Source organism: Sander vitreus, chromosome 1 (genome assembly GCF_031162955.1).
Source record: "Sander vitreus isolate 19-12246 chromosome 1, sanVit1, whole genome shotgun sequence".
Classification (NCBI taxonomy): Eukaryota; Metazoa; Chordata; class Actinopteri; order Perciformes; family Percidae; genus Sander; species Sander vitreus.
Genome location: NC_135855.1, coordinates 1658312 through 1670000, shown reverse-complemented (window position 1 = coordinate 1670000; position 11689 = coordinate 1658312). Strand labels below are relative to the sequence as shown.

At 45.9% G+C, this 11689-nt stretch overlaps 1 protein-coding gene across 1 annotated transcript in view; it reads left to right on the top strand.

Annotated features, from left to right (window-relative positions):
* Positions 1-9955, top strand: part of lrp3 (low density lipoprotein receptor-related protein 3) — a 14179-nt gene extending 4224 nt beyond the window's left edge. The window contains 6 exon segments of the mRNA XM_078246542.1: positions 4268-4406; positions 4489-4694; positions 5414-6030; positions 6359-6831; positions 7181-7313; positions 7876-9955. Coding sequence (XP_078102668.1) covers positions 4268-4406; positions 4489-4694; positions 5414-6030; positions 6359-6831; positions 7181-7313; positions 7876-8730 — 2423 coding nt within the window. The 3' untranslated portion in view covers positions 8731-9955.
* The last annotated feature ends 1734 nt before the right edge of the window (positions 9956-11689 follow it).

The window sequence follows — 11689 nt, the reverse complement described above, 5'->3', positions numbered from 1 at the left end:
GTCTCCACAGATTAGCACACTTCCCTGGGCCTGGAAGCTGCAGATCTGCTCATGGAGAAGGGGGAAGATGTCTTTATCATAGTATGGGGAGTCACTAGGGGGGAATGTATACAGCACACAGGAATATGTCTGTTGGAGGGTTAGTGATGTCTTGTGTGAGCGTTCATATTTTATAGGGGTGATGTACTTTGATATTTCATCTTTGTACCAGATAATAATCCCTCCTGAGTCCCTCCTGAGTCCCTCCCTCTTTAACAGCAGGGAGTTTGACTGATGACAGAATGATTTCTCTGTAGTTTGGGGGGCAGTGAGTGACTGAGCCGGGTCTACACCACGTCTCTTGGAGGACGATGATGTCTGTGTCTTTGGTGTTGTCTTTGAATTCAGGGGTTTCACTTTTACATCCAAACAATGAAGAGTTAAGGCCCTAAATATTCCAGATGGAGACAGTAAATGGCTTCATTGTTAGCAAATACAAATACAGTTTTAAAAAGAGATAAACCTACAGTAATAAGTAATAAATAATAAATGAGAGGTAGGGCTGTCCTTGATTAAAGTAGTAATAGAATACATTTTCTAAATGGTATCTTCAGTTTAGCTCTTTGCAGATGAGTTACAGGGTTAGGGTTAGACAAAGGGTTTAGTTTTTATATGAGAGACCAAAACAAACTATGAATTATTGTGTTGCCAGAGATGTACTCCTCATTTTAAGTAATGACCAATAAGAAAAAGGCTAACTCATTCTGCACTGGAAGCTAAAGAGTAAATAGAAATAAATAAGTAACACTGAAAAATAAAATAAATCTGGTAATAATAGCCTTATAATTTAAGACCTGAATTGAATAGTCGATCAACTACTTAAGATAAAACAGCCCGAATTAAAAGTGGATAGTAGTTAAACTTATAAAACCACACTATTCTTCTAAAAATAAGAATAGTGGTTATGACACCTTAGAGTCCCACTTAGCTGATCAGTCTGGAGCATATGAGACTGAGCAGGTGTTTGATCTCCCCCAGGTCTGCAGGGGTGCCACCACTGGTTGGTGCGAGTGTCTCAGCGTAGCTCCTCTGCCCCGGGTGCTGAGCGTGGTGTTGGGCTGGGCCAGCAGGGTGGGGTCCAGGGTGAGGCCTGGGGAATAAGGGCGGGGCAGGTCTGGTCCTGGGGTTAGGGTTAGGGTGGCTGCCTTGTGTGTAAGAAGGTGGAGGGTGATGGGGGCTGGCAGGGTGTGAGCTGGGTCTGTGAGGTGGTGCAGGATGATGGGGGCTGGGTCTGTGAGGTGGTGGAGGGTGATGGGGGCTGGGTCTGTGAGATGGTGGAGGGGGATGGGGGCTGGGTCTGTGAGGTGGTGACAGCTGCAGGCCGACTGGGTGGAAGCTGCTCCGTCTGTTGGTTCTGGGGGGGCTTCCTCGGTTGCGTCCTTTGCCATTTCTTTGCAAAGGTGCTGACGGTATCTTTATGGAGGTCGACATTGTCGTAAAGGCTGTGGATGTTGAGGGTAGGGTGGTGGGCCAGGTGGACATTTGGCATGAGGGCACATCCACGGGAGATTTCAGCATTTATCCGGTGGATGGTGTCAGGATGGAAGTCTCTTAGTGGGAGGATGGTTGAGATTATGATTTTTGATGAGGGGAAGATCTGTGTAGCCCTCTGTGCTACTCTCTTCACAGATTCTGCTACCCTCTCCTGCTGTAGTCTCAGGTCATTAGTACCTGTGTGGATGATGATATGGCTAGGCTGACCCAGGATGGGCTCAGTGAGCAGCTGGATGGGCATTGTCAGTCCTGGGGCATTGAATTTTGGTGACCTTTTTGTCCAGAGAAAAGCTGGTCCTCATTCACAAATTTCCCATTAGAATCTATGAGGATAATGATCTCAGCATCGCTGGTTTTGTTTTGCTCTCCAGATGTTTTAGGCTTGTTGGTAGTGGCCTCTCTATGTGGGTCGGTGGGAGAAGGGGTGGGCATTACTGCAGGTTGTTGTGATGGTCTGCTGGAGCTGCTCCTTGAGGCTGAGGGTGGTTTGCTCTCTCAGGTGCAGCTCCTCTCTTACAGCAGTGAGCTCTGTTCTCAGTCCTGCTGTAGCTCCTGGATCTCTCCTCTTAGCTCCTGTATGGAGGCCTTCATTTCGTTCCTCACCTGGCTGATCTGGTCTCTTAGTTGCTGTGTGGATTCAGTGGTCTGTTTGGAAAGCAGTAGCTCTTTCAGTTCCACCAGCTCTACTTCTTGCAGGGACAGATTCTCTCTTATCTGGGACACTCTGCTCTCCAGTTGACTGCTGTGCCCTGGACGGTCTCCTAAAGGCTGTTCCTCTTCCAGCTCTTCGCCTTGTGGCTGCTCTGTGAGATTTGAGATTTTTTTACCCCGTGCTGACATCTCCAACCTGCCACTATCAGGTTATTTCGGCAACCTTTGACTTAGAAGACAGAGGAAACTGCAGCAGCAATCAATCATACAGAATGGTCAATACATTTATTGATAATCATAAAAATATATAGCCTATATTTTTTAGCATCGCTGTTGTGAAAAACAGTCAAAACTGTGATCGAAAACTCGTTGCACGAACAGCAACATTATGCATCTCTACTCTACTTTCATGTGTGCGTGCGTGCGTGCGTGCGTGCGTGCGCTAAGGTAGCTTTGTCCGGGTAGTCGATATCCATCACTGAGCTTGTTTCACTCTGCTGACTTAACTGATTCATCAAGAAAACCCTGAAACAAATGCGCCCCATCAGCAATACTGAGCAGATACTCTCTGCTGTGTGACGATGTTGAATAATCATTTGTTAAGCAGTTCAGCTAATGTTCTGTCTCTGTGGTTCTGGTCAATTAAGAGGCTTGTTCGACAGCTTCTTTTTGCACGTGTGCCATTCCGACTGTGGCGTTGAGCAGTAATGAGATGATTAAACATAGCAGCTTTATATTCTTGTTCTCAGCAAAAAAGAAAGGAATGAAATCCTCCCCACTGATGTATCATTTACGTCACAATTTAACTTATTCATACATCACTCTCCTGTGGCATCAATTCCTTTTTTAAAACAACTGTGAGACAAACTCTTCAGAAAGTATTAATATAAACAATAGCACCCTTTGCCTGCACTCGTTTGTGTCTTATTCCAAGTGCTCCTCTTGGCCACCTCACACTGCATGTTGTTCCCTGGAGCAATGGTGCGATGGCAGCCGGCGATGCTGTTGCCTTGGCTGCCAGTTTGACTGCTGCTGCTTCTCTTTTAGCCCCCATGTGATCAGCACAGAGCTCCCCTGAAAGGCAATAAGGTAATTTGTCTTGTCGAATGAATTGTTTTAAGGTTTTTGCACAGATCCGAGACAATAGATGAGAATCTAATTAAACAGTATACATTTTTGCAGAATGCAGCAGAAATGTGGTAACGTCCTTTAGTGCATTACTGTTCCTGTTATGCTAAGATCATGACAAATTCTGCGCAGGAGTTTGAATAAAGGAACTAATGTGAGTGAGTGAGTGATGTGTGGCATATCTGGCAGTAGCAGTATGGATCCTGCTGAGCATGCATAATTCTTAGTTGATCATGAATAAAGGAACAGACCCTATCTCTCCTGTGAAAAGTGGTGTAGTTTCCCTCTTAGGACATTGAGATAATAAGGATGCCTTATGGTTACATAAAATGCTCTGTAAGAGAAAGGTCACATAATTTACATATATGAAATATTCTTCTATAGCCTCTTATTGTTAAGAAAGACCAAAACCAGCAATGAATTGATCCTAGTAACAAGTATTTTCTGTGTAGCTACCGTAAAGCCTGATATATCTTACTATTCCTCTGTGCCATGGAGCTCTATTGTTGTCCAAAAACTTAGAAACACATCATGAGACACACATTTGCACTGAGAGTATTACAGCCAGAAATATTCACTAGCAACAAAATCGGTATCAACCTGCAGCTCAAGAAAAACAAACACACTATTTAATCGTTTGAGTAATGTTTGCCAAAAACTGCAGTGCCCAGCTGTTTAAGCAAATTATTTAAAAAAGTTAAAATATATTTGAGTACCAAATTTACAACTTCATTAGGGAAAAGTCAAATAATATTAAGAGATGGACTCACATATATATATATTTTTTTATATATTATTTTATATTATTCATGAAGACATAACAGTGTAAAATAATAATACTTGTAATCTTCCAGGTCAGTTTATTGTTGGTAACACATAAACATCCACAAAAGGATTGCAGGCTGAGACCAACCTCACTAATGTGTGTGTTCCAATCTCCCTCTGTCTCCCCCAGCAGGCTGCAGTGAGCGAGTGGAGGTGCATACTGAGCGGAGGGGTGTGATCTACAGCCCCTCGTGGCCTTTAAACTACCCCCCTGGTGTCAACTGCAGTTGGCATATCCAGGGCGCTCAGGGAGAGGTCCTTACCATCAGGTACAATCACTCACACATTCAGTATACACACACGACATTCGTTGTGGAGTAAGCACCTGAAACCATCAATCCTTTGCTCTAGTTTCCATAACTTTGACGTAGCGGAGTCAGGGAATTGTTTGGGAGACTGGCTCCTGCTGACACCAACGAGGAATGGGGAATCCAGGCTGTGTGGCTCCATGCCGCCTCCGCCCTTCATCTCCACCAGGGGGCGTGTTTGGCTCTATTTCCACTCTCAGGCCAACAGCTCGGGGCAAGCCCAGGGCTTTCGCCTGTCCTACATCAGAGGTAAGCTGGACGAGGGAGGATATTAAGGTTATCTTTTGTTCAATCCTTAACCTGAGTGAATATACATTTGTACTTTTAGAATGTGTGAATGTGTAGAATGTGAAATTGTACACAATTTGAAATATAAATAATGAAATTGTCAGTAAAGATGAAGCAATCCAGTATTTTGTATATTATGTTTGATACATTTGATTAGCACATATTTGTAATTTGTAACAAGAAACTTGTTGTATTTTGTACCCATCTCTGATCTTATCCCACCCTTACTAGAGTAAAAACACACAGTACTTAGGGTACTCAGCTGTATCATTATATACAAATTGTTCCTAATTTTTTTAATTAAAAAAAATTATGCTTTCACAAAATTCTAAAGTGGCTTTCAGCATGGCCCAGCAAATTACGACTGTGGCCTGGGACGCCGGATCAGGATTTATATGAACTCAGACAAAGAGTATTCAAATGAACAAGGGGGAACCAGCTGCCAGACTGTTCTGAAATAAACTAAACCCTTTAGGCAGTGATTGGCCTTACAGTAGTCATAATGAAGTGCCTCTGTTTATGATGGAGATCGCTATTGCTTGTGTGTGTGGATTCAAAATGCATTCTGTTGTTTCACTCAGCTAAATGCTAACATGTCAGTTTGTGTTACGTTCTGTGTGAACCTATCTCTAGAGTGTTAGTAGCTGGTGTTGCATTCAGTCACTCTCTTTTCTCTGTAGGTCACCTGGGTCAGAGCAGCTGTCAATCAGATGAATTCCTGTGTGGGAATGGGAAGTGTCTTCCTCGCTCCTGGAAGTGCAACGGTCAGGATGAATGCGGCGATGCCACAGACGAACGCAGCTGCTCCCCCCCTCCCACTGAGGTCCGGCCTGGCCCCTGCCCCTTCGGCTCCCTCCCATGCACTGAGGCCCAGTCTACCCGCTGTCTGCCTGCCGCCCTGCGCTGCAACGGAGCCCGAGACTGTCCCGATGGCACCGATGAGCTGGGTTGCCCCGACACCACCTGTGGCAAACATCTGGGGAACTTCTACGGCTCCTTTGCTTCCCCAGATTTTTTCCGGGCTAACAGGACCGCTGTGGCGGAGCTGAGGTGTTCGTGGTTGCTGGACACTCAGGACCCCAAGCCCATTGTGCTGCAGCTGGACCTGCAGCTGGGGCCCAGAGACTCGCTGCATGTCTACGATGGCCTGCTCCAGCATGCAGAGCACCTCTTACAGGTGTTGTCGTATCATAACAACAGGCGCCCGGCGCTGCTGGAGTCCAGTCGGGGGCAGATGAGTGTTTTGTACATGGCCCAGCCTCACAGCCCTGGACATGGCTTCAACGCCACATACCAGGTACTGCAAACTGGGAATACTGTATCCTGTTTTCATAAAACTTGTTCCACTTTCTCCAGATTTATACACTTCATTCATCTCCATAACTTACATTTAAAACCTCCTTCCCTAAGCTTCTCCCTCTCAATTCTGAATGTTTCAAACGTCTACTTTTGGGTTCCTTTCACCATTTCTGTCTACATTTAAGAATCAACACTTTTCTGGTTAGTAGTATAGTTGGAATATAGAGTAGCCGTTCTGTTGTTGAAGGGATCAATGTTTATCAAGTAGAGAACAAGTCGTCCCCTCAGTGTCTAGGCAGTGATGTATTTCTCCTCCGCCCTCCCAGGTCAAAGGTTACTGTTTTCCCGGCGAGCGTCCCTGTGGCAGCGATCAGGGCTGCTACTCTGAACGCCAACGCTGCGACGGCTACTGGCACTGCCCATCTGGCCGCGACGAGGAGGCCTGTCTGACGTGCCCAGACGGGGAGTTCCCCTGCGAGGGTGGTACTGGAGTGTGCTATCCGGCCTCTGAGCGCTGTAACAACCAGAAGAGGTGCCCGGATGGGTCGGACGAGAAGAACTGCTACGACTGCCAACCTGGAAACTTCCACTGTGGGACTAACCTGTGCATCTTTGAGACGTGGCGTTGTGACGGCCAGGAGGACTGCTTAGACGGGAGCGATGAGAGGGACTGCCTGGCAGCGGTGCCCAGGAAAGTGATCACTGCCGCCCTGATCGGCAGTCTGGTCTGTAGTCTCCTGCTAGTCATTGCCCTCGGCTGTGCCCTCAAACTCCATTCCCTCAGGAACAGAGAGTACAGGTGGGGACACAACGCCTCAGTCTATTTCTATATCCAGCATGTATTACTGCCCCCCCCTTCTTACATCACTTTTGCATGTTATCTACCTGTTTGTCTGCATCCCTTTGATTTATTCAATGCTTTCTTTCAGAATAAATCAATCACCATAGCAACAAGTTTTTTCTCCTAGGTCAGTCCACAGAGTTTGTTAGTGCATCTGAGTGCTGTTGGTGGTGCAGATGCCACACACTTGGCCGAGTGTTTCACTAACAAGGTTTCTTAAGATGTTTTCCTAATCAGTCTCTTCAATTCTTTCTCTTTTCTTCTGTCCTGATGTCTCTTCCTTCTTCTCTTTCTCTCTCCTTTGCAGAGCTTTCGAGACTCAGATGACTCGCATGGAGGCCGAGTTTGTTCAAAGAGAAGCTCCCCCTTCATATGGTCAGTTAATCGCCCAGGGTCTCATCCCTCCAGTGGAGGATTTCCCAGTGTACAACCCCACCCAGGTAGTGCATTTACACACAGTAGTACATTCTGGGCCTCTGAAACTCAGGATTTGAGCATACTGATGTGACCAACTCATGTTTGCCATTTTGGTAGCCAGCAGCAGTAGTGCAATCCTGCCTGACAACAGCAGTCACTATCTTTTTTTTAATTCAATTTCTGTTTCAGCAAACACTGAAATTCCTGTCTTTTAATGACCAAAGGTACATGTACATTGAAGCAAAAGCTATTGTAAAATGTGTTTCCATTATTACTATCTCGTGCCTCATTTTGTTATTTACTCAAAGTAATAATATTTTGGGAAATAAGCTTCTTTCTAGTTGGGAGTCAGATATCAGTGCCATTCTGATATCTTTATGGTAAATATCAAGCTATAGCCAGTAGCCATTTAACTTCAAATGCTGGCCGATACGGTAACAAGATCTGCCCGTGAGCACATCTAAAGATCACAAATGAACACATTATATCTTGTTTGCTTTGCTTGCTATCTACTTGATAGTTTGATAGAAACATAATTATCGTTTCACTGTGTCTTCCTCTCTGTCTGCCCGTCCCCTCCTCCAGGCCTCCGTGCTGCAGAACCTGCGGTTGGCGATGCGCAGACAGATCAGACGTCACTCGACACGGCGCTCCACCACCTCCTCCTCTCGTCGGCGTCTCGGGCATCTGTGGACTCGCCTGTTTCACAGTGCGGGGCGAACCAGAGGCCACGCCCCACTGCTCGACTCCCCTGGACCCACACAGATCACATTGGGGCTCCACAGCTACCGAACTGTGGGTGTGCAGGGGTCCCTGGCAAGGGCCAGGTCTGGAGCTGGGATGCGGCATGACGCTGATGTAATGGGTATGCCTGGCTCCTGCTGCTCAGCCACCATGGACCTGCAGTCATGCACGCCAGAGAGCCCTGCATCCCCTCTCTCATTGCAGTCAGTGGACAGTCCAGAGGAGGAGGAACTGTCGCCTGTCAGCAGGGGAAGCAGTAGGGCTCCACAGTCTGAGCCCCCCACCCCTGTTCAGAGTGACTCTTCAGCCCAGGCAGCCTCTGTGCCCCCTTGCCACACCCGGGCATCTAGGAAACTAGTCCTGGAGCTCGCTGTTAACCTAAAGGGTGTTTCCTTGAGACGTTACTCCCCCTTGGGGCCCTTGTCCCCCATCTCACCCCCTGTGCTTCCCAGCAGCTCCCAGACAGCCCCAACCCACCCTCACTCCCAGGGGCTGGAGGTGACTTCACCTCTCGAGCCCTTGTCTTCTTCTGTGAAAGCAGAGGACAGCAACAACCACTTTACCGTGGAAGTGCCAAGCAGAGAAATAAGAAGCAGGGATGAGAGGAGGAGGGAGGGCAAGAGCAGGCTCTGCAGGTTCAGCAGGACCTTCAGTGATGAGGGGGGAGATTCAGGGAGGGAGACAACGCCATGCTGAAGAGTTTAGGAAGATACTCTCCTTCCCCTCACTCTGTTGAGACCTGGTGTCAGCAATATCTGCTCTGTCAGTTAAAGTGTCCTTTAAATATGTCCCGACCAGATCCAGAGGTGAGACCCGTACCTTAGCCCACCACAAGGAGGAAGTACATATATAATTAGCTCCATTCAACACTTTGAGTGCATACAAATCTGCATATGCACTAAATGATGCATATGCAATTAAAACCAGCGTTGGCAGTGCTTATGGTCTGTGTAATACAGTAAATATCTTTGTCAAACAGGAGCTAAATGTTGACTCCCACAGTTAAATGCAAACAGACACCCTTGTTTAACGTGTTTGGACACAAACTCATCATGAGCCTGTTCCAGAAAATCAAACTTTGGCCCCCAGTACCAATACAATATTGGCAACATGATCTTACAACGCCAAAGCAGCCTTTGTGTCGTTACCCAGAGCCATTATGCACCGCTATACTGTGAACCATAAAAGCCTGTTAAGTGATCACATATTAATTTACCTGATTAATGATACTCCAGTCTGGGGGGCGGGGGGTGAACCAGACAGGTCCAGTTGTGGGTTGGTCATTGATGTTTTTTTAATATTTTTTGGACAATAATGGAGCTCTATGGCGCAGAGGAATAAGCTATATCAGGCGTCGGGGTAATACATTGCCAATTAATACATTGTTGGTTTTGGTGTTTTCATGGGACTTGTTGACAATAAGCAAAGTATAAAATAACACCAGACCTACCTTTTTACACACCTTTGAACCACAAAAGTTTGATTTTTGGGAAATACACTCATTTGCTTTCTGGTGGAGAGTTAGATTGGAAGATTGATATCAATCTCATATCTGTCTGTAAAATATAAGGCTACACTCAGCAGCCAGTTAGTTTAGCCAAGCTTAGCACAAAGACTGGAAACAGGATGAAACAGCTAGCCTGGCTCTGTCTGAAGGTAGCGAGTGAGCTTCAAAGGTGCTGGTGGGCAGGTCTGCTGGCTGTAGTCTTATTTATAAGGATGTGGAATATGAGAGTGAATTAATTTTCTCTTCTAACTCTAAGCCAAATATGCATTTCCCCCAAAAATGTCAAGCCATTACTTTAACAGTGCAATGTCACTGAATCATTCAGCGGTTCAATCATGCCAAGCCTTTGTCAGTATTTATTCAAAATATACCCTTTGTTACCAGTGCTTTTCTTCTTCAGTGCCCCCTTTTAAACATGAAAATTATGCTTAAGAAGTTGTATCAAGTGGAATTTTCAATTCACCATTTTTAACTTGAGATATCATCAGTTTTAAAAAGCCAAACTTGGATGGAGACTGAAGTAGTGTGTCCAAGTATAAAGCCTCTGCTCAGCCCTTAGTCCTCCTTAAATCAAACCCAAACTGTCCTCTTAAGGAAGCCTTTCCTGACTTGAATGAACGTGACTGTGTCTGCTCTGATTTCTATTCAGCGCAGTGAAGACTTTTTGAAAATGTCGCGGGATTGTCGGGAAGAGAGGCTTCACTTCAGAATATTGATTGTTTGTCGAGTACTGTTCATCCCAGCGGTACTTGTGCAGTACTGCTGACTGCACACTGGTCACTGCAGACGCCTGGACTGCTGGTTTATTCCACTCAAAATTCATATCTATGCTGTGGGATTTTCTATGACAGGATGTTGAAACAAAGGCCTCTATTTTTCAGTCTTCAGTGGGGACCTGAACAAGTCCTACTTTATATTTATCTCTCTTCATTGAACTTGAGTGAACCTGAGCACCTGTGTCGCTGATGTTTTTTGTTAAGCTCCCTAATTGCTGTTGACCTCTAAAGAATGTATCATTTTCATTGTTTACCCTCTTTTACTGCAGGCTATAGGTGCTTTCCGACTGGATAGTACTTGTATTTTTTAGAGGAAAAGTACACTTCTAAGCAGTTCTAAGAACTACTCTCCCCCAAAATCTTTTTTTCCGTTTGCATTCCCACTGGCCAAGTGGCCATAGGGACTGGTAGGAGGGGTAAGGGAGTGACGCAAGCACGGCAACGGTCTTTATTGCATCGTCACTAGACCTTAGCGCCACATACAACAACAACAAAGCAGCATGGAGGAGGCCATACATGGCCAGCAGTGCCTGCACCTCCTCAGTCCACTTTTCAGAGTTCCGCATTCCGTCCATTCTCGTAGTAATTCACGTAATGTTTTGCTCAACACAGATGGGACTTTATCATACTCGGAACAGACCCAGCTTCTGCCTGCTGCTGCGCTGTGTGTGTGTGTGTGTGTGTGTGTGTGTGTGTGTGTGTGTGTGTGTGTGTGTGTGTGTGTGTGTGTGTGTGTGACAGCCGGCGAGCCGCAGGACACGCTTGTGGAGTTTAACTCCATAAAGACAGTTAACCACAGGTTCCTGTTAATCTGATGATGGACATGTGTTGTGATATTTAAACAAACGATCCGTCAACGGCGAAATAAAATCCTCTTAATTACGAGAGCGGTCTGAGAGACCTCCAGCTCACAGCGGGGTCTCTGAGCAGGACTGGACAGGACAGGAGGCGCTTGCTGGCTGTCGCCTCACTTGATGGAGCTTCTCAAACTTTGAAGCAAATTGTCAATTCGGCATCAATTTTCGCCAGACTGCCTATATTCAAAATATTAACAGTTGATTTCTCGCCTAAAACGTTGTCAGAAGTGAATTTAATAAGATAAGATGGTGAAAATTGTTAAAAATATCCCTTTGTTGGTTGTTGCTCTGTCTGCAAGTTCCGAGTTGGCAGTGGGCGGGACTTATAAGTTCGACCAATCAAGTCCACCTAGGAAAAGGGAAAAGACCCTGGTCTGAAGTAGGAGCTAAAAAAGTACGCTACTGCAGCCAGAGGAACTTAAAAATCCCCAAATTTTTCCTGTCGGAACACGACAAAAAAAGTGTTCTAGGAACGTTTAGTTCTAAGAACTGCAAAAATCCCTCCGGTCGGAAAG